The sequence below is a fragment of the Melopsittacus undulatus genome, chromosome Z (assembly GCF_012275295.1).
Source record: "Melopsittacus undulatus isolate bMelUnd1 chromosome Z, bMelUnd1.mat.Z, whole genome shotgun sequence".
In the NCBI taxonomy this organism is placed as follows: domain Eukaryota; kingdom Metazoa; phylum Chordata; class Aves; order Psittaciformes; family Psittaculidae; genus Melopsittacus; species Melopsittacus undulatus.
Window position 1 is genome coordinate 83,822,083 of NC_047557.1, and position 22,195 is coordinate 83,844,277.

Sequence of the window (22,195 nt, forward strand, 5' to 3'; positions counted from 1 at the left end):
TTGAATTACTTCAAAACAAAATGTTTTTATTTAGAGTCAAATCTAAATTGCTAGTGCTACTGACCTACCAGCTGACTGCAGACATAGTGTTTCCTTATCTCTCTGGCTGTTTCTTTGTCTCTTCAATGAGAACAGCAACTCTTATTCCTTTAACAGAGGCCAGTGGTCTGGGGAGTGATCCCTTTAGAATGCAAGTACTTTCATTTCCAGTGGATTTGTCACAAAAGCAGGTTTTGATCCATGCTGTTGTTTTCACAGATATCCAACTGCTTTATACCATAACATAAAAGTTTTCTTTATTGAACAGAGTGTCACTGTGAAAAGCTGTCATATGGACGGATTCCTGATGAGCAACCCTCAGGCCCTGCATTCCAGTGCTCCAAGCTAGGAAAGCCTTTTCCTTGTGATCTGTTTGAAACAGCAGTTCCTTGCTGAATCATGCAGCTGATTGGAAATCTCTGCCATAAACCTACTCAGCTTCACACTTTCCCTGCACCAAGCCAAGGTGCCTTTGTCCTTCTCCACACCAGCAGTCACAGGCTGTTTTTCATCCCTTCTCCATGAAGAGGCAGGTGATGATCAGAAGAGCAGACCAGTGCCCACCTTTGCTCAAAGGGGCTGGCTGTGGGGTGAGGAGGGCTCATAGCAGGTACTGCCACTGCGTTATCCCACCCAGATTTTGGGACCTGCTACACTTTTTGGTTGCTCCCATGGAGTGAGAGTTAAAGCAGAGGCTCTCATTGCAGCGCCTTTGTGGCTGCCATGGCTTGGGAGAGCCATGTCAGGAGCTTGGGAGGTGAAAGATTTTTCTCCTTGGGTGCTTCCTTTTGATTGCTGTCTCACCTGTATCTTGTTCCCAATGCATGGGTGATCCATTTTTGGCAGCAGGGGTGCCCTTAGTCTGTCCCATATCATGTCACTCTGTCTTAGACGATTGGTTCATCTTGTTTACTCTCATCAGTAGGTCAGCCCTGTTGACCCCACGTTGGCGCACTTTATGGCATGTGCCCAGCCTCCTTCACGATCGTAAGGAGGAGCCCTGCTCCCTGTCACTGTATTCCTGCAGGCACTGATCCATGCGGTTGGAATACAGCTTTGTGGTGAATAAAGAAGGGCTGATCTTGTGATTTCCAAGGACTGTCTGAGAGTTAAGTGACTCAGGGTGAAATACTGCTCTGCCTGAGTTCATGGCAAAAGGAATTTCCCCAGGTTCAGCAGCAAGGTCAGCCAGTGGCTTCCTGTGCAAAGCCACTGGAGGAGACTTCATGTCCAAACTCCTTGGCTCCCCACCTACGGGGCAGGCAGCTTGTGGGAAAGCTCAGGAACAGGGAGGCACTTTAGGATTACAGTGATGCCGTGGCCTCAGAGAAGTCCCAGATATATAATAGCACTGAAAGAAACACAGGGAGCTCTGCCAGGTGCCAGGTTTGGGACAAACCTCCCCTTCTGGCCTTCAAAGCAGCAACTGGAAATTGAACAAACATGGTGGATTACCACAGGTTTGACTTGAAATCAGAGCTGTGAATTTGCAGGTGGAGCACTGGCCTTGGTGTGTCAGTCGAAATGTATGACTTGGGGCAGGACCCTTTTGTGCATCCAGACACTTTGGCTGGATGCTCCTCTGAGAGCTGGTGATAGCCAGTATGGCCAGAACTGCAGAGAACTCCCCTCATTCTACTGCATTAAGTGTTTAATGAAAGTCTCTGAGACAATTTTCATCAAAAATATTTATTTATACAAAAGTATAGAGGAAAAAATAGATCAAAGTAATTTTTACTATGAAAGACAATTCCTTGGAGGTTGAATGTCCTAGACCTGAGTATCCATGGCACTGCAGTCCATATCTGTAGATGGCTGATATACATCTGATGCTGAATATTACAGAAATTTGGAATGAGAAAGTCAGCAAGGGATTTTTCCACTGATGACTGAGGGCCTTAACCACACACCTCCTACAGATTTCAGCTGGAGATGTATTGCCAAATCCCTCCAGTGGCTTTAAAATTCAAACCAGAGAAGAAAATTTTTGAGGCCTTAAATTGCCTGACTGTTCGAGCCCACCTCTGGACAAGAGACAAATGGCCAGACACTGATTTACACTGGACAAGCATATCTCACCAATTTTACCTACACACTTCACTATGTGGGTTAAACTGAAGAAACCCTCTTGACTCCTACCCCAGTGTCTCTTTGGTTAAATGTGTACAACACTAGGCTATACCAGTATTTTCAGTTAAACCAAACCAGGAGTTTCAGTGAATCTGAGGCTCCTTGTTGCTGTCCATGCTCACTTGTGGTTTCAGAGTCTGTGGACAGCTGCCAGAGTGTGACTCAGAGATGTTTCTAAGGTACCTTAGAGGGAAGGCAAAATGGTGACCAAGGCACCAAGACTCAGTGCTGAACTGGATTTTGAAATGAATGCCAAAATTAATAGGTAATGAAAAACCCCACAATTTCCTCACACTGGGAAAATACATCTGTCTGGAGCAGTGCCTGCACCAAGCACCTTGGCCTTCTCTGGACAAGCAGTTTCCCTCAGCCCTAAGCCTATGCACTTTTTTTTTTGCCTATATTGACAGTGGTACAAAGTATATGCTGTGTTCTGCCTCAACATCCCCCAGATTTTGAACTGAATACAGTTCTGAGACCAATGAAGGAACTCCAGGAAACTTCTGCTTGGAGGCTCTCATTTTTTTCAGTAAAGCTCTGTAACCTGCCATGCTGTGACATTAGCACCCCATTTTGCTTTAAAAATAACCATAGAATCATAGAATGGTTTGGGTTGGAAGGGACCTTAAAGGTCATCTTAGTTCCAACCCCATGCTATAAGGGTGATGGATAATCCAGATAGCCATCTTTTCAGTGTTAGGGTTGAAGCTGAAAATTTAAATCTGGGAAGTATTGCTGTGAATTGTTGATGTTGGTTTTTAGACTTGCTGTGAAAATCTGGAAGAAAACGTTATGATTTATTTGAAGTCCAGCTCATGACACTGAAGTGCTTCTGATCAATCACAATGAACCAATCCTTGTTTTTGAGTCAAGTACTGTTTCCACCTGACAAACTGCTCTACTCTAAGCAGCGGTGGCAAGGGAAAACTGAAGCTGCTGGAAGAGAGCACCTTCCTTATGTGCTGTGATGCTGCACTGTGATACTCAGCAGATTAATTAATCTATGGTGTATTGTTGCAAGCATCTAAGAGGGTTAAAGTCAACCTTTCAGTGACTCAGCCTCCAGAAAGCTTTGATATTTTCCTTGGTGACAACCATGTATCAGGGTATACTCTCACTATATACATGTACACTCATGTATCAGATGCCTCACCTCAAAGTGTTTGTGTTTTAACTTTCACTCTCCTGTTTGTTACTATCCCTTTGAACACTGTAGCTCAACTATGCCAAAACAAATCATTCAAATTCTCCTTTGGATGGATCTTTTATTGCTTCTGGCAGACTGAAAGGAGCCTCCTTCGTATATGAAACATTGCTAAAACTACAAAAAGAATCTCTATCACAAAAAAGCCCTCTTGGATCCCTTCCTGTAAGTGATTTCAGCTTGGTTTCTGCTGTTTTATATTTTGTCTTTTTTTTTTTTTTTTTTTTTTTTTACATGCAGCTGATTTGCATCTTTATTTGCATTTAGTATTGTGCTGTTTTGATGCATGTTTGATTCTGAGCCCCACTACCGCCAGGAAACGCATTACTTTTTTCCCCGACATACATTACCCAGAAAAGTGCTGTTAGGGGGTCAGGCCAAACTCACCAGCAGTAGCACTGCCCATGGCTTATCTCACACACTAGACATTAGGTAATTGATAAAACAGAAGGAAGAGAGTTCACTTCCATGTCACATCTGAGTAGGTGCAACATGCGCACAACTAACTTTGCACAGGCAAGAAAGAAAGGGGTCATTATTATCTAGCTATTATCTACATCATCTAGCATGTAGCACCGAGTTTCTGGTGGTATCCCTAACATGTAGCTCTTCCTTCAGTTCCAATTTTTTTTGCATTACTATTCAAGGCAAAGACACACCTCTAACTTTTTCAACAAATCTCTACTAATGTTTTTTTCTTTGTGAGTGCTTCTTGCTTCCCTGTTCAATCAAGTTTCCTTGTCTTTGGTGTAAAACCACTGTGAAATCTTCTTGGTAAAATAAGTAAATTCAAGGTCAAGCCCCAGCGAAATGCCAAATCAATGCAAATGACTTTGTATACTCACAATTCAATTGACCTATTTAATCCTAAGGCTTCTGGGAAAATTGTCTCATCTAAGCTTGTGCCAGCTAATAAAAAAAAAAAAAACAGTTCTTTCAGCAGGAAGGAGTCCACCTGAGACCAGAATTGAGTTTTCATTGCATCTGATGATGATGATGACTAATCTGGAAAAGGCAGCATTAAACAGCCACTGCTATGGTCCCAAACCAGCCATGTGCTCAAGACAATTCCACCATGGAATATCACTGGAAAACCCTTTTCCTTCGAGTCTCTGCAATGGAGGCACCTGTGAATGCTCTTAAAAGATGATGAGATTGAAGGAAGGTTGCCATGAGCTCCAGAACTTAATGGCACTTTTGAGAGGGAATCTGTGAGTAAGAGGAAACACATATGCCAATTTCTGGCTGAGCAAAAGAGTACATAAGGTTTGCATTAAGAAAAAAAGCATTCATGTCCTCTGTAATACAGTAATAGCAGCAAAGAAGGATTCTGGACTTTAAGTAGATGCTGAATAATAAGCCTTTCATATTTTGAGCATTAACAGATGCTATAAAAACTAACAGTTCTTACTACTCAGTGTCTGCCTTGTAACTGTATGAAAGTTGTGCACATGAATAGGTAGTCTGAGAAAATTAGAAATACTCATTACAAATGAGACACCAGGCTTATGCATATGTCCCTGTTTTTTAACAATCATTTTTTGTTAAAGCAATATTCAAATTTCTGCCTACTTTTTTGTTTGTTTTAAAAATACGGTTTGCCAGGTGGGTTGCTGTCAATCAGAGTGCCCCAGTTTGGCTCTGGCAGGAAAGCAACTGCTTTGATGTATGGTTCCACAGCAGCCTGACCTAAGATCAGCATTGCTGTGCTGGTCCTAAAAGCAAAACTGTCAGACATATATTTGCTTCATTTTGGGAAAAACACTGTAAGGGAGATGGTAGGATGTGGAGCAGGAATGAGGGAGATGAGACTGCAAGAATAATCACACAGAATGGCTTAATAAAAGGTCATAGAGCAACTGTCTTTGTAGCGATGGTGCCTGCATGAAGTCCTGCTTCCTTTGAAGGGCAAAAAGGAATCAGATTCACCCTGAAAATCTCCTCCTCATTTTTAACCCCCTGTTTCCTTTCCATGCTGTGTACATAACCTTGGGAATTCAAAGCCTGGCTTTTTATCTGCAGATTTACATTGAGGAATGTGATGCTCAGCTCATGTGAGGCCTGTGAACCCCAGCTGGGTAGAAGCTCCTGTCTAAATCCTGCTCATTCAGGCTTTCAGCTGGCTGATGCTCCCAGTATGCACTGCAGCAGAAGCAAAGGGAGCAGCACCAATCCCAGGAGCTCAGATCTGAGTCGACACCTGAACCCAAGGTTGTGTTCCCTTACTGAATTACAGCTTTTACTCCAGTAAAGGATTAAGATGTGAGTTGTGGTTTACGAGGCCATCAGGGCTGGACTGCATGAAAGCTGGTCCTACCATGACTACCAGCAACCCAATATCATGTACACATACAGACTTTGTGTGTGCTGCCAGAGCCACCCTCTGCTGCTGGAATACTTTCCCAGGTCCACTGCTATTCCTGTGGATGGGAAGGGCAAAGAGGGATAGAATTAATGGAAAAGGATAAGCAAAAACATACTGGGAAAGCATGTGGAATATGTCAAAGGTAATCAAGATACTGTTGTGCTTCACAGGACCCATGTCATGTTAGATACTTGTTGCTTTGTGCTATGTTATAGGCAAATGTGTAAACTCTGCTTCATTGCAGTCTGCATATCATATCATACATCCTATCACAGATTGGTTTGGTTTGGAAGGGACCTCAAAGCTCACCCAGTTCCAACCCCTTGCCATGGGCAGGGACACCTTCCACTAAAGCAGGTTGTTCCAAGCCCTGTCCAACCTGGCTTTGAACACTGCCAGGGATGGGGCAGCCACAGCTCCTCTGGGCAAACTGTGCCAGGGCCTCAGCACCCTCACAGGGAAGAACTTCTGCCTAATGTCTAATCAAAATCTCCCCTTTGTCAGGTTAAAGCCATTCCCCCTTATCCTGTCACTGCATGCCCTTGTAAAAAGTCCCTCCCCAGCTTTCTTGTAGGCTTCTAACCATGCCAGGAGACAGTTGGCTTCTCCCACTGGAACTGAAAGGATGAGCCAGCCCTGGTGTTTGGGTGCTTTGCCTTTTAAACCTTTTTTACACTCAAAACCAGGTAAATCCAGGCACAGCAGCTGATGGCCAACTGTCACACAGTGACAATGCTGCTATGGAAAGGCTCTGTGCAGACCCTGACACCTGGGACACACGACTGCGTGAACTATCCTCCCCGGTGACCTCCAGAGGCTACGGGCAGCTGGTTAAGAAGTAAGGGAAGGTACCAGCAGCCAGCTGGTCAGAGGTGATTGCTGTGAGCTGGTTCCAGGAGGGTATTTGATGCTGCAACACACCTTAGAGCAGAAGTTCCACTCTACACACCACAGGTCACTTGCTGACTAGGAAACTACTTTCCTTCCAGCACTGCTTTGATTTTCACAAATGCAGGCTCCCTCTGGCTGGTGGGAAAGAGCTAAGCACAAGGTAGTCAGTATGTTCCTGTTCACCACAGTCCAGAAAAAGTTGGGAATCATTCTCTGTGTTTGTCCATATTGCTTGTTCAGTGCCTGAAACTTGTTCCACAGCAGCAATCTTATGCCCTGTGGAAGAGTCTGACTGTCCCAGGTAAAAGAACAATTTCGGGTGGTGAGAGGTGGGAAGCAGCTGTACTAGAGCAGCGCAGGACAAATGCACTTGCTACAGATGTTGCTTGTTTGAAGAACAAAGAAGGAAAACAATGTAAAATTGACTTTTCCTTAATTTCCCCTTTGCCTTTGCTTGATGTCACATCTGAGGCCATAATGTCTTCAGTATTAAAAATATATTGCAGCTCTCCAGGTGATGGCTGTGAGACACAGCCTGAGAAACAGTGGCACTGTCTGCTTCCTGGAGAAGCTCTCTTGAGATGCCTTCCCTGCTTTCCCCTCTCCCCCACTATCCCCTATGCTCTCTACCTGTCTGGCTGTTTTCCTGTGACATTTCAGCCCTGAAGGAAGTCACCAGTTCATGGGTAAGTAAAGCTGACTTCTGGAAACAGAATGAAATAAGGAATGTCAGAGGCCTGTGCTGGCTTCTGTGAGCACAGAACCTCTCCCCTGGGCATCCCCACCTGCATGGAAACCTGCAGTGATTTTCAGGAGTTTACATTCCCAGACATTAGCAGCAGTCTCATTACACTAGCTGAAGCAAGAAAGCTCTTAGCAATGCCACTACCCTTTGGGCTCTAGATCAGTCCTGACTGGCATGGAGGCCCAGGAGCTCCTCAGCCAAGCTGATAAGACCATTTTCTTCCAGGGCTGCAATGAGCCGTCCTATTGTGGCCTTCTGCCCCTCTGACTCCCTAAACCTGAGCAGCAGCTGGTAGGCTTGTTCATATAGTCCCTCTCGGTCATACTCGAGAGCCAGGTTATCAATGACAGGATCACGTAGGGCCCGGCAGTTCTTCTGCAAAGAGCGACCCACTTGCTTCCATTTCTTTGACACAAGCTTGGCAAACTTCTGGTGGTCATCTGGTGTGAGCGTTCTGTTGTCTGAAAGGGACAGAGGGCAGGTCAAACACAGAGGTTCCACAGCTGATGTGGTGCAGCTTGGCCCAGTCCAAGGTTTGCTCAACATTCTGTGCAGCAGGGAGTCTGTTGAGGGTCCACAGCACATCACTAAACCACTGTGGAGCTGCTCTGCTTGTCCTTGGTGGTTTAACACCAGTTCAGCACTGTGAGCTTGGAGCAGACATGTCAAAGCAGCAAAGCTAAAGGGACTGCCGTGGGCAAAGTTCATGTACATGTCTCTGTGCTCCAACAGCATTCCTCCACCACTGGGAAGGGAATATCAGCTGGAGTAAGCCTCACCACCTAGTGTCTCCCTGTCCTCTCTGTGTAAGCTGCACAGCTCTGCTCTCCATGTAGTCTGCCAGCCCAGGGCAGTGCTGGTGCATGGCAAACTGGAGCATGTGGTGACACACTTACCTGCTCATGGCCACCTACCCTGGCACATCTATGCTCCCTGCCTTGCTTAGGCCTTCCCCTTAATGGAAAAACAGTATGAAGCCTGATCTGAAGTAGTATGGCAATATCTTAGGACTACTATAATTCCTTCCTTATGGGATGCTGGAAAACCCCTAATTTATCTGAGACCCCAATTGCAGTTACATTAATACTCCCTCTTGGCCTTTGAGATGAGGAAGACCAAGGGTGCTCTTGGTCAGCTCTAGCTACTCACCAAACTCTTGTCCCTGAAAGGTGAAGGTGACCTGTGGGGAAAGGGAGTTGCCTTGAGAAGGGCCAGGTAGAGATTGGGAGTTGAGAGATGTGCAGTCTTTTGCAGCCGTGTTGTTGATGCTCTGATGAACAATCAGTCTCTCCAGGCATTTCTCAAGCTCTGTGATCTCCTCATCCCTCAGGCGGTCTGGCTGCAATGCAAACAGCATCAGTGATGCGTGCCAGGTCCACTGTCTTGTGAAGCCGTAGATGCTTAGCGGGAAGGTGCAGCTTAAGATGTTGGTCCCAAGAGAGGAGCAATGAGATAGCTAGAATGCAGATTATAAACTGACCCAATAAGATAGTCTAATGGAGTTCTGGCTATAAATGTGTGAATTTGAATCTGTGATACGACATAGGCAATTTTGCCCTCCTGGGTTTCTCACATGCGGCAGTGAGCACTTACATGTTGAACAAAGCTGGTACGAGTCCATGCTTATTTTCAGCAGCCCTCTGCAAGAATTAGGGTGCACCAGAGGCAGCATGGCTTTTCTGCCTTAATCCACATTAGGATCAAACCCACAGAATTGGGTGACCTGATCCAACAGCTCATGGCCACCAAGGCAGGCAGCTCCTGCTGCCCCTTCTCTCGTTCTGTGCCTCTATTTCTTAAGTTTTGTTGTTCTTGGATCCAATCCAAGATGGTTTTTCTCACTAACCAAGAGAAAACTAGTCTGACCTCCAAAAAGCAGATAATGAGAAAAAGAGACATCAAAAGCACACGGGAAGAGTCAAACCTGGTGACTGCTCGGACTCAGTCTGTTGTTTAGCTCACATACAGCAGGTACCCAGCACTGCCCTCAGACACAGATGCCTTTGCCCTGGTGTTATCTGTCTGACTGTTGCATTGTTAGGCACAAGTCAGACTGAGTTCTCAGTTTGGGGAACTGAGAATAAGCCCATCTCCTTTGTCCAGTCAGCTAGTTCAGCAGAGGAGGGAGCAGAAAGTAGAAGTTGACAGGCTATGGGATATCACGTGTTGTTTGGTCCAGGGCTGAAATGTTTGCATTTCATTCTCTGTGCTTGCACAAAAGCAACCTGGCACAACATGCTCCTGTGCCTAATCTTCCCAAGCAGATGGCGCCTACCTATTTCCCAGGATTATCTGGAAGGAACCAGAGCTATAAGGTGTTGCTAGTTCCCAGTGGAAAAAGAGAGGAGCGGAAAAAGGCAATGAGTTTAATCACATCAGCTACCTTGGTTTTGAGGTAAGATATCAAGATCTCACTATTATTGCTAGCAGGATTAGAATGTCAGTGCCAAAGTGTGTGATGAGCTAGACTTCAGATGTTGCTCCCAAGGGACTTTGCCTTCAGAAGGGCAGAAAATTCCTGCTCACAGCAGATGCTGTGTCCCCCACTCTGTCACAAGTTGGTATAATGTGCAGACTGTTTGCACTCAGGCTCATTTCTAGGTGCAGTTGCCATTGCTGCTCTGAGGTGTGCGAGGTGGTGAGGAAGATGCTGAGCACTGATCATTCCACACTCTGCCTGCCTTGCAGGTGTATTGAGCACACTTGCTTTTGCTGTCCACTGCACCTTCTGTAATTCCTCATTTTAGCAGTGATAACACACATCTGAGACACAATAATTGTTATACACAGAAACCAGAGTGATTTAGCAGAATCTCTGTAAGCAGTTTTAGGCTCTTTTCTGGGGAAGGGCAGAGCTCACTCCATATTACAGCTGAGAACTGAAGGATGAAGAAGTCATCAACCCAGCACGCTGCAGCAAAGCAAGATTTGCACCCATCTTCCTGAGTCTTGTGCTACTGCTCCTCATTGCTGCCTGTACTCCCTCCCCCTCCCACTCACCTTTTCTCTGTAGATACATTCCAGGCAGTGATCCTCATCCTTTAGCATGCTGTCGAGGTGCTCACTTCCAGCCTTCAGCTCCATTTCAAGAGGCACTGTGCTTATGGCTAAGGAGAGCTGGAGGTGTTTCTGGAGGGACTCCTGGAGTGCTCCTTCCCGGTAGCTCTGCAGGAACCGGCGGCAGTTCTCCTGCTTGCAGAACTTGAGCTGGATTATCAGGTGTGGGTGGCTGCAGTGCACTTTGAGCATGTCCACACCATTTATGCTGCCAGTGGAGTCTGGAGGGGAGAAGTGAGCAGAGTCACTATCCACACATGAGACAGACAACCCAGACCCACTCCCACATCCACCTCCCAGCCTGCAATGGAGCAGCTTTTGAATTGTCATCTCTGTGTTGATGTCCTCTGGAATTAACAACCTGTGTGTAAAATCAAGAGGAAAGGATGAAGTTTTTGCTGTCTTGCCTCCATCCACCTCCATGAAGTATGGTGTCCAGCTGAAGACCTGTGGTACTACACATCAGGTAATTATCTCAACACTGTTTATTAGGAGAGGTTTTAAGTCTGAGGTTCTGTTTCCAGGACAGAAATGGTTATGCTAAACTGCTAACACAAGGAAGTTTTATACATGAAAATGCATATTCCAGCTGAGTGCTCAGTCAGTCTCCAGTCCTTGTGACTGGAGTTTTAAGCAGTGATGAAGGTCCTGGAAAGAGACACAGTGTTTCCTTTCCACTCCACCCCTGGAGGTAAATTTTGGCTGGCACTGAGCCTTCAACATCTCTCACAAACGGGGAATGATGGATCCAGCCATAAGAATTAGGCTGCTTGAGACTGGGCCTTGACTTGTTCAGCTGTTTTGCACAAAGAAATAATTCATGCTAAAATCTAAGCAAGAAGCAGCCAGGGACGTACCCTCTGACATTAGTTAGTCCAGGGGGAGCACAAGCACCATGGACAACAGAAATTGTCCAGCCTTGAGTCTCCCTTCTCCCAGCAAAATTTAATTTTGATTAGCTGTGTACACTGACCTTGTCTCCTCAGGGATTTTATACGCTGATGATGACAGTTTACAGTATGTGTTTGTCTCTTCTTTGCAGCAGAGGCCTGTGTGAGGCTTCCTGTACTGCTTCCAGATCTGAATTAACCTCTTGGCCTGTTGCTGTCAGGCCTGTATGGAGGTACCAGCACAGACTTGCTCTACATCAGGTATTTCTAAACCACATGTCCTGGCATTCTTTAGACATGCTTGGGGGACAATCCTAAAGCAAAATAGACTTGTGTGTTCCACATTAGGCAGAATAAGTGACCTGGCATTTAAAAGCATGTGATCTAACAGTGGCTTTACAGGGTTAACTGAGTCTTGGTTGCATCAGAAAGTCTAGTTTGGAATAGTGTAACTAACTGCGACATGAGGCTAGGCACCTAGGAGAGGCATTTTAATTCACTGTGGCTGACTAGAAATGTCCTTTTATCCCTTTCTTCATGCTTTTTTTTTTGTGAGTGATGGTCAAGCAAAAGTTACCGTAACAGGGTAAGAGGGCTGGGAAAAGTTGCAAAGACATGGAAACCTTTGTGAATGTTGTATGAGACAGCTGTGAAGCTACCTCAAAACAAAGGATTTTGCATGCTTTTCTTCAAGAAACTTCAGCTTCAGATTTCATACCCTTTTTAGGTCTGAATAAACATCTTAGGATTTAATGGTTTCATGGGCTTTCCTTTAACATGTGAGCAGATTCACATTCCAATGACATAAAGCAGCCATAAAACAAGTCTAACAGGACAACTGTGTTCGGTTTCCTGCTGGTTCCCATCTTTAGATTGAGCTGCAAGATGAGGAACATCTTGCACTGGATAAACTAGTGACTTGGACAGGCTCATGATTGCCAGAAGAAACTACAGAACAGTTACACAAGCCCCACTAAACAATATGGGCTCAGCTGTGTGACAGGTAAAGAATACCAGGGGAGTTTTTCTAGACAAGTATGATGAATTCTCCAACTTACTATTATTCTGTGGTAAGCTTGGTGCAAAGGTGGATAGAGAAATATAGTTTTATGGCCACTTGCATCTCAAGTCCTTTTTTGATGTAAACAGGGCTATATACACTTGAAGCTAATGTGTTTGTGCCTGTTTACATCAAAACACAGTTCAGCTGAACTGGCTAACACTAAGTTTAAAAATCAGCTTCTCAAAGCAGTAATCTCTGTGGTGGTATAAAGACAGGAAATACATCTCCTAACCTTTCCCCCTCTTATGTTAATGGGTTTTAACAAACATTCATAAATGGAGGATAAGTCATAGGATAGTTCAACTTGGAAGGAAGCCCAGGAAGTCTCTAGCCCAACCTCCCATGAAAAGTAGGGTCAACTCTGAGGTCATACCATGTTGCTCAGGGCTTTATCCAGTCCCATTCCGAACCCCCCCAAGGACAGCAAATACAGTCACTCCAGGCAACTGCATGACTGTCCTCATGGAGCAAATATTTGTCTTTCTGTCTGGTGTCTACCTCTCTTGTTTCAATTTTTGCCTGTTGATACCCATTCCCTATGCACCACTACAAAGAGTGTGGCTCCATCTCCCCTCCCTGCAGGTATTGGCAGGGACCAATAGGTAGGTTTTCCAAAGCCATCTGTTCTCCAGGATGAAATGGTCCACTCCCTCAGCCTCTCCTCATAGGACAAGTGCTCCAGCCCCTAGCCATCTTGGGAGACCTCTGCTGAACTTGCTCCACTTCACTGTCTTTCCTAAATACAGTCAGCACCATCTTTCCTTAACCAGGAGTATGAGATTAAAGAAAGACTGGCATTGCATGAAGAGATGAGATGGTGTGACAAGGTATCAGAAAGGATGGGTACCTGCTAATGCCAGCTTCAGTGCTTTGAACACACTAGGTTTCTTCTGGGAGCTTTCGTAGAGAGACGGCAGAATGATTGTCTTACATGTTGACTGGAGGAAGAGATAAGCGCAGCCAATCCAAGGAGCAGAGCTGTTTGCCATCTTCAGCACCCTACAAAACACTCAGGTGAGCTGAGAGACCACAGGAAAAAATGGCCTGATGTTGGGCGAGTCCTTACAGCACAGATTATGGAGATTTACCCATATTTCCTAGAGGAGGTGGTGATCTTAAAGCAAGTGTCACTTTTAAGGAATTTACTCTTATTCTGTAAAGCACAGCACAGTGGGGCATGGTGTCCCAAAGACGCTGCAGCTCACAAAGCTCTGCTTTAATTTTACATTTTATAGTCCAAAGATAGTCTGAACCAAAAGGTTTCAGTCCTCGTGCCTCTGCCTGCCCAGTCAAGGTGGCAAAGTTTAAAGGTGCACAGTTGGGGTGCTTCGGGGGGCATCCAGCAGTCCTGGTCTGGCACGTTCCCACAGACTGAAGCCCTGTTGCAAGCAAAGATGAATCAACACACCCTTTGGCTCAGCTCCAAGCATAGGTCCTGTCCCCTCTCTGACTGCCTGTGTGCGCCTTCCCACAGGCACCCTTCCTTCCAGCTTTCTTCCTAGTTGTACAAACCCAACAGCCTTCTCTCGGCTGCAAATACTGACAGTGTAACTGCTGGACATGACAGTGTCCCTCTCTTCAGATGCCTTTTAGCTTGCGGGTGTGAAGGTTTTTTGTCACCAGGGACTGCCATGCTGAGAAGGATGAGCTCCCGTGGACTGACTGTCCTCCAGATTGTAGCTGAGGCTGGGAACCATTGCCACCCTTTGCAGCATGTCCAACAGAGTACTGGAACATACGGCCCACCCTGTTTCCTTCCTAGAATCTTGAACCTGTGCCCAGAACAGGAGCCTTTTACTTGTTCAGAAAATACAGGAAATAACCAGTGAATCATAACATTCACACTGAACTTGGAGAGGAAGGAGTGCCTACAAGATGTGGGAGGGAGTGTTTCCAGGCTGAGGGATACACAGTGCACAGGCTTTTTAGAAAAGCATCTGGTAAAGAAGAGGAGGATGCGCACTGCTGCTGCAGTCCAGGTTTGATCTGAGCTTCCAAACACTGGAAAGTTTGGGATCTAGGCACCCATCTCCTAGTGTCCCATAGAATGAAGGTAACAAATCTGAGTGACATCTTACAGACACGGAATGTTTAAAAGATTAAACCCAGATTGATTTATCTTTTCCAGTGCAGATGACCCAGAGCTCCCAACCAGAGCAGAGGCAGGTGCAGTGTGGGGACCCTGTTTCACCACTGCAGCATGGACCCTGCGCCTCTGTGCCCCTTCCCCACACAGACCAGGCTCCTGCTCCTCAGCAGCCACCTGGTTCCACTCGGCAAGGCTGGGGAGCCTGGAAATGACACCGAAAACTCAGGTAAGAAGCCCTTTGCTGTTGTGCTTTGGCAGTGTTATCCCAGCGAGTGAGTTCTCCAGCCCATTGCCAGCCTGCAGCAGGGGACCCTCGCTGTGGGTCCGAGCAGCAGCAGCGGCCAAACTGTTTGGGGGTGCTCTGGAAAAGCCAGCCCCAGGCAACACAGTGCGCGCTCACCGCTGACTGCTGTCCTTTGCTGTCAGGCCGCTTCCCAGTTCCTGTGGAGGAATTCTAAGAGGCGAAGGTAGAAGACCCAAGCTCTGGAGCCAGCGCAGGCACCGGCCCGCAGTGACAGTCCGTTCTCCCGGTGCCCGCCTGTCCCTCCCCAGGCCGCTGACGCGCGGGGCCCCGCTCACCCGCTCAACTAAAGCCCCGGCCCCGCCGTGTCAGCCGAGCAGCACCGGGGAAACCCGGCCCGGCCCTGCCCTGGCCCGACCCGAGCCACCCAGTCCGGCGTCCCCGGCCCGGCCTCCCTCCCGCGGTAGCTCCGGGCCCGCCCGCCAGCTCCGGGCGCTTTTACCTCCAGCCACCGCCGCTGCCCGGCCTCGGCGCCGCCACTTCCGCCTCTGCGAGGCGCCGCCTGCTGCTCCGCACGGCCCGGGCGGGGTAACGGGGAAGCGGGGCCGGGGGGACCAGAGGGACCCGAGCAAGCCTGGCTGCGGTGCGAGAGTGCAGCCGCTGCTCCCCCGGACCTGCCGCGGCAACCGCGCTGCCCCGCAGCCCTGCGGGGCTGGCCTGGCGGCACGGGCGCTGTGTGCCAGAGAGGCCTGAGCCGGTCCCGCCGTGCCCTGACACCTCCGGGTTTCCATGCACAAGGCCGCGGGTCCGGTGGCCGCAGAACACTCGGCCAGTCTCGGCAGCTTGGTCACCCTCTAGGTGAGCATCTAGAATATGGTTAGAAAGCGCTCTGGTCAGATACCTGAGCCCGAGTGGGGCTGGCTGCGTGCCCCTGGTCCTTAGGGATGGAGGAAAGCAAGGTGCTGGGATAACCTCTGTACCTTGTGGCTGATGGTACTGCAAGGCTGCTGGGTCCCACCTGGCTCTCACCTGCTTTCCCCCGTGGAACTGCTAATGAGAATGAATGGTGAAATGAAGACTGGTTGGGTTAATAATTACTGAGCACTGGAGGAAGTTCAGTTCTTAGATCATCCCTTCCCTGGAGCTCACCTTTAAAAGGTGTCCTCAGATAACCTGTAACTGCAGCAGCTGTGACAGCATCCAGAGTGTGCCCAGGAGGGGAGAGGGATTCATGGTGTGGAGTTTTCTTCTCCAGACAAATCCATCACGCTCAACAGGACACTTCTGTCTGAAGAGTGCAGTGGGTGAAGGAGGAAAGCTCCCAACAGAAACAAGCAGGGAGTCTGGCACTGTTTATGGAAGCGGCACTGATGGGAAGGGACCTCTGGGACCCTGCTGGGCAAAAGCAGAGGTGATGCTGAGCTGTGCAAGCGGGTGGAGCATGGGGCTGGCCCTTGTGTCTCTCCCACAGGACCTGTGAGGTGATGGTGTTAACATGCTGCTGGGCATTCTGGTTTAGTCTTTCCTGCAGTGATACCTGAATGATTTCTCACCTCTTTCTCAGGCAGCTGAGTCTGTTCACTTCACAGTGCTCCTCTGACAAACTGAATGCACAGGTAGAGAGCATAAAGCAGCTTTTCCTGAGTCCATGTGTCACGGTTTGAGCATGTTTTGAGGGTGTTTTTGTTCAAGGTTTTTTCCAGCCAGGTTGAGGAGGGGAGTCTGGGAGGAAGGAGAGACAGGACACCTGACCCAGGCTAGTCAATGAGGTATTCCATACCATAGCACGTGATGCCCAGGATGCATACTGGGAAAGAGAAAGCTGGAGGGGTAGAGCTCTGGAGAAAAATGGAGGAGGGAGCACATGGTGCTCGGCCGGGCAGGGTGGAGTGAGTTATGGGTTGGTGGCTGATGGGGTGTTGTATTCTTTTCACTTGCTGCTTGCTGTATCATTATTATTTGTAGTAGTAAATGGCAGTAGGGGTTTTGTGTTATGCCTTAGCAATTAAACCGTTCTTATCTCAATCCGTGGGGGCTACATTCTTTGGATTCTCCTTCCTAACTCTCCAGGAGTTGGGGGACTTGGTTTAAACCACGACACCATGAGAGGTTGGTTCTATAGTGAGCAAAGCAAGGAGCTGGATTTGGGTCTCCATTGGTGAACCTCTGTTAGCAGTTTCCTTCCCAGGCTGTGTTTGTCTTGCCTGGAGGTCCTCCCACAAGCAGAGGGGTAACAGCAGCAGCATTCTTGTTTGTCCCCAGCTGGTGAGGGCCTGAGGCCAGGTTTTGTACCTGCATGTTTGCTGCTGTCACTCTGGCTCAGCAGTCAGTTTGTGCAGGCTCTCCATAGACCTGACATTCAAACAGAAGTGGAAAGCATTCTAAAACATTTCTTATATATACATATGTATATGTAATACATATAGATTTAATGCTATTTTACAACAACAGTATTTTAACAATATAAGCTCTTTTGTTTGTCAAAGGAAAATCTTCACTGAAAAGAGTTAATCCAGGCTGGTCTCTTGAGTGCTGTGGTTTGCAGGGAGAGGGGCAGGCAGCACCCACCAGCCCCTTCAAGCAGCAGCACTGCCAGTGCTTCTGGGAACCAGGCATTTACCTGCTGAAAATTCAAGAAGCAATATATGAGTTCATGCATTTAAGGGTTAATGGGGTTAAATGAGCCCAGACATCCCAACCTTCCCCTACAAAAAGCAAGCCTGAAACAGCTCCCAGAACTAGGTGGGAAGCACAGGGTGAGGTGCCACAAAGAACCATCACCCATGCAGGTCCCACGAGCATTTTCCCCTAGAAGGTAATCTGTTCTGTATATATGAAGGGTTAAAAACCCGAAAAGGTGGCTGAGACCCAAGTTCCTCTAACTCTGCTGAGTGAAGGCTTTCAGGGAGCAACCCACTGGGTGAAGTCCACATGTTTGATAAGCAGTTGGTGTTTCACCCTATTGCTTACCATTTGGGAGGGAAAGATTCCGGGGTAGGGAGAGTGGCTGGGCTCAGCGGGACTTGAGTGTAACGATGCAGCTGTGTGTCTGTCTTCATGGAGAATCCTTGGCTGGGGCAGGACAGGCTTCCCTTAGAGCTGGCAGCTGCAGTGTGGAAGGATCAGTGCTGGGGCCCTTCAGGGAAGTGGGGTGTTAAATAACTGGTGGGTATGGGTGCTGGAGCAGGAGGAGAAAGGGGCGCTGCCATCGAGGACAGCACAGCATCCGGGCAGGGAAGGGGCCTCTCTGCTGTTATTTTTAGCATCTCCTCCTCCGCTCCTCCCTCTGGGGCGCAGCCAGAGCTGGGAGCCGCGGGCAGCCAGCGCAGAGGAAGAGGGGCTCTGCTCCAAGAGGAACAAGAGGTACTAGTGCTGTGCCCTTGCCGCGGGTACTGGCGGGGATGCCGTGGCGGGATGCTGCGACGGGAGCTTCGCTGTGCTGCCTGCTCACAGCACTGGGCACCTCTCCTGAGCACAACACCGCCGGTTCCTGTCTGGGCCGCGGCCGCTCGCTCCCAGCCTGCTTCCTTGTGCTGAGAGCTGACGAAGATCAGCGCCGCGGCCAGCAGCAGCCCCTGCTCTGTGAGATCCGAGGTGGCCCGAACCCTGCCGTCCTCAGCGGGGCAGGCATCCAAGTCGGAACTAAGCCAATAAACTGCACTGCAGGCCATGAGCCGTGCTTCTCGGTGACTGAGTCATTTGCTTCATTAAAGTAGCACTAACAATTTTGTCTTTCTGCCTGCCTTTCTGCTCTCAGGCAACGTTTTTTAGCTTTTCCAAGCAATCAACGTATCACTCTTACCTTCTAAGAGAGTCAAGGTCCTTTTTACATGGCTCCAAGGGCTCAGGCTTTAAGGAAAAAGACCATAGTGAAAATTAAAGGAGCTGAGCATGTGAGATTTCATGTAGGGCAAAGAGCAGTTTAACATTTAGTGACATGGTTTAGCGGTGGACTTGGCAGTCCTGGAGTGATGGTTGGACTTGGTGACCTTAAAGGGCTTTTTCAAGCTGCCTGATTCTATGACTTTGACAAACATGTATTACAGGCAGTGTTAAGAGCAGCTGAAAGTAGGAAAGTCTGAGGTGATTGTCAGAGAAAATGCTAAAACAAGTTCCTGGGAAGGTAGCAGGACTGTAGCCCTTGGCTGTTGCAGCTCTTGCTGGGTGGAAAGGGGGTTGTCACTGATACATAGGATGGTAGATAGATAGTAGAGCTGCTGTGCTCCTGCCACCTCACACTCAATGAGTCACACATTCAAAGCTATTCTAGAAAAATGTGCAGTTGTGTTCCTCTCTGCATTATGCTTTTCTGCATCGTTACTCCCTACTACCTTAATGGTTTCAACTCTTTTCCTGCTTCGAGGATATCTAGAAGTGCAGGTTTTCATTCAACTGAAACCAGTGATGCTGAGATAAATGCTGTGATGCCAGGGGCCTGGGGCTTCAAAAGCCAGAGGGCATGCCATGAAACTCAGATTGAGATCCACACTCCAGTGCTAGCCTAGGAAGGGGAGTGTTTGCATGGAAAAATCTCTCACTTGTTTATGACAGGGTTGAAAAAATATCTTATGTTGATGGTTTTGTTTGTGTGAGAATACAGAAGATGGGTACAGCACACTTTGGAAGAAGGTGAATGAAGAAGTTAGGTAGTCTGATGCTACAAACCTCAGCCTTCTTCCCAGGCACTTATTCTTCTGCATTATATTTCACATGAAAAGTGGATTTCTGAGAACTGGGTTCACAGTAATAAAACATTTTTTTCAGACTTTCAGATCTCGTCATATATAAGAACCATTGTAATTCAGCTACTGGTCTCTACAATAGGCCTTCTGCATCACTGTCAGTAAAAAATGGATATGTGGGGCTGTTTTCTCCTGTAAAGTATCACCCAGCTTCTTAGGACTGTTTGAAAAAACTGTGCAAAACAGCTAGCCAATAGATTTCTTAATTTTTGTGTTCAATTTCAAAAGTAAGTGGAATTTCAAAATGGAAAAAATTTTGACCTCTTTTATGATCCAGCTGCACTGGATTGATAAATAAATTGTTAAATAAATCCTAATGTGTGTCTGTCCTTTCTTGTTTTGCTTTTCTGAACAGAGACTTTTGTGAATTAATTGCAGTTTTGGAAGTTGCTCTCACTTTTATTCCTGGCTGAATAAGGAAAATGCCTGCTCCAGCTCCACAACTGTGGAACTGCATCCCAGAAGAGATCCTTATCCAGATTTTCCATTATCTTTCTCTTCGAGATAGATACACAGTCTTCCAGGTGTGCAGACAATGGGCTGCAGCCGTATCTTCTAGCTCTGTCTGGTACTTCACAGAGATCAGGTAAGAGGAATGGGGTTCTAGTGTCCAAGTATCTTTGCAGCTGTAACTAGATCATTGTTTCCTGTGCATGTAAAACATTTCTGTCACTTTGCTATGACATTATTGGCATTGTGACTTCTATGTGTGATGATATCTTACATGTCTAACACCTGTTTATATATAACAGAGAAAATTGTGTTATATGCTGTGTTTTTTCAGTTACTGCTAATGATTTGAGTTCTGTGGGAAATATTACATTCTTAGACACAAGTTGCTATTTGTAAATGACAAGGGACAAAGTTAATGAATTGTTATCCTTCTCCTGATACTTCTCTGATGGGTCTTTCTGGGAACTGACTCTTCTCACCTCCTGATTCCTTCAGTGTTTGGCCTCACAGTGATTCTCCAGGCAGCAAGTGGGAAGAAACGCCTGGGGGATCTTGTTGATGTTTGCAGAAGCACTGATAAAGGAGAGTGGCTGCTCTGTGGTCACGAGCTCAGCATTCACAGTGACTGAGAGTTTGTTTTCCCCTTCCAGCTGTGATTCAGAGGATGAGGAAGGCATGCTGCAGAGCCTGCTCCAGTTCCTCAGACAAATCAAGCACTTGAAGATCGTGTTTGACCAGTCCAAGGAGGTCAACCGGAAGAATGTGAGATGCATCTTGGATGTGTTGGCAAAGCAGAACCACAAGCTGCAGCAGCTGTGCATTGTGTGCCACGGGGAGAACCCCTATTTCTACTCTGGCCAGGACATTCTACAAAGCATACAAAATATTTGTGACACTAAAAACCAGATAGATCTTCAGCATATTGATTTTCGGCAAATGCCTTTCACTCTCAATGATGAGCTTGTTGAACTCTTAGCTACCACTAACCCAAACCTGCACAGTTTGTTCATCAACAACCACACCCTGGTGTGCAATGTGGCTCCAGACACCATTAGGAAAGTTCTCAGAGCATGTCCCAGGCTCTCAGCCTTGGGGGTTTACTATGCCAGTTTGTCTGACAATGTATTTGAGGAACTGCTCAAGCCTGAAAGAGCAGCTTTCACCCATTTAGACATTTTCTGTGAGCGTCTGGATAAATATACACCAGTGATCTCAGAAGAGCTCTGGGCTGCTGTAAGTCAAAAGCATCCTCAACTCTGTGTAGACCTAGAGTTCGATCATACGGTCCCTGCCTGCAAAATACCACACATCCTAAAGCTGAATATACCTGTGAGCACACTGCAACTTAACACCTATAATTACATGGTAAATCAGATTAGGTTTGTCACCCAGAATTACAGCAGTACTTTAAAGAAGCTGACGCTGCAAACCACCTCCTCGGAGGACTTAAATTCATCTCTAGTGGATCTGGCTAGACAGTGCAGAAGTCTGTTGGAGATCCACTGCTACTGTGTGGTCAGCCAGGAGGTGGTAGAAGCATTCCTCACTCACTGCCCCAGTCTGAAACAGTACACTCTGAAGGTCACCAAGGAACAGCACCCTTGGAAACCAGTAGCAATTCAGTGACCAGTCTTTTTAGTTCACTACTTATTTATGTAGCAGGAAAGCCAGATTTACCCTTTGCAGATTTTTACTGAAGAGCTCAGTGAAACTTAATTTTGATTCTATATTTTAAAAGAACCTCGAAGTCAAGCACTTTGTGTCAGGCACCCAGCAGCCACTTAAATAGACACTTGAGGAAAGTGGCAGCATCAATGCAGCCATTTCCTGCCCAGTGGGGTACTTAGCCATGCAGATTCAGTGAGCTATAGCAATGAACTATGGTCATCTGATGGAAATTCCATTCTAACCTTGATAATTCCTCTTTTAGCATTTCAGTGATGGTGAGCTCACCCGTTATCAGGTAACTTTCAGCTTGGAGGGATAGAACAAGAGCTGAATTATGTTAGAAAATTCAAGCAGAAGAAAAAGCACTGAATGAAAACAATTCACCAAGTAGTAATAAAAGACATGTAGTCTGCAAATTCCCTTGTCCATCTTGTCTTTCTCTTCCTCAGAAATGCAGATTTCCAAGTTGTAAATTTGAATGCAAAGACCTTTGCTTTTATTACACTGTTAGTGTTTCTCGGGAGAATCAAGAGAACTGATGCGTGGATAGACTCCACAACTAGTTTATGTTGTAAAGTAGGTATGCTTTTATTAGTGCTGAGGTGCATGGGGATAGCT

General features: G+C 47.0%; 2 protein-coding genes across 8 annotated transcripts; one reads left to right on the forward strand and one right to left on the reverse strand.

Moving 5' to 3' along the window:
• Positions 1-3,590: 3,590 nt before the first annotated feature.
• TRADD (TNFRSF1A associated via death domain) lies at positions 3,591-15,260 on the reverse strand. 2 transcript variants are annotated; one of them, XM_034072731.1, is made up of 5 exons: positions 15,217-15,245; positions 13,232-13,383; positions 10,375-10,652; positions 8,524-8,713; positions 3,591-4,582 (listed from the first exon to the last, which is right to left on the reverse strand). In XM_034072731.1, exons 2-5 carry the CDS (start codon positions 13,371-13,373, stop codon positions 4,374-4,376), a joined length of 819 nt encoding a protein of 272 aa, XP_033928622.1. In that variant the 5' UTR covers positions 13,374-13,383; positions 15,217-15,245; the 3' UTR covers positions 3,591-4,373. The 2 variants fall into 2 exon arrangements, with proteins under 2 accessions (XP_033928622.1, XP_033928623.1); XM_034072732.1 differs by lacking the exon at positions 3,591-4,582 and adding an exon at positions 7,297-7,835 and having other exon boundaries at positions 15,217-15,260.
• Positions 14,274-21,959, forward strand: FBXL8 (F-box and leucine rich repeat protein 8). Of its 6 annotated transcripts, none has more exons than XM_034072728.1 (5): positions 14,274-14,437; positions 14,513-14,699; positions 14,900-15,572; positions 19,812-20,042; positions 20,560-21,959. In XM_034072728.1, the coding sequence occupies exons 4-5, from the start codon at positions 19,879-19,881 to the stop codon at positions 21,533-21,535; spliced, it is 1,140 nt and encodes a 379-aa protein (XP_033928619.1). In that variant the 5' UTR covers positions 14,274-14,437; positions 14,513-14,699; positions 14,900-15,572; positions 19,812-19,878; the 3' UTR covers positions 21,536-21,959. The 6 variants fall into 6 exon arrangements, 5 of the variants coding, with proteins under 5 accessions (XP_033928619.1, XP_033928620.1, XP_030907645.1 ...); XM_034072729.1 differs by having other exon boundaries at positions 14,518-14,699; XM_034072730.1 differs by having other exon boundaries at positions 14,278-14,363.
• The last annotated feature ends 236 nt before the right edge of the window (positions 21,960-22,195 follow it).

Coding starts and splice junctions, on each gene's coding strand:
- TRADD (XM_034072732.1), bottom strand. CDS start 13,373: ATGGCAAACAGCTCTGCTCCTTGGATTGGCTGCGCTTATCTCTTCCTC. Junction 10,653..13,231: donor ACTGAAGCTGGCATTAGCAG/GTACCCATCCTT, acceptor TCTCCCCTCCAG/ACTCCACTGGCAGCATAAAT. Junction 7,836..8,523: donor CTTTCAGGGACAAGAGTTTG/GTGAGTAGCTAG, acceptor TGTCCCTTTCAG/ACAACAGAACGCTCACACCA.
- FBXL8 (XM_034072728.1), top strand. CDS start 19,879: ATGCCTGCTCCAGCTCCACAACTGTGGAACTGCATCCCAGAAGAGATC. Junction 20,043..20,559: donor TGGTACTTCACAGAGATCAG/GTAAGAGGAATG, acceptor TTCCCCTTCCAG/CTGTGATTCAGAGGATGAGG.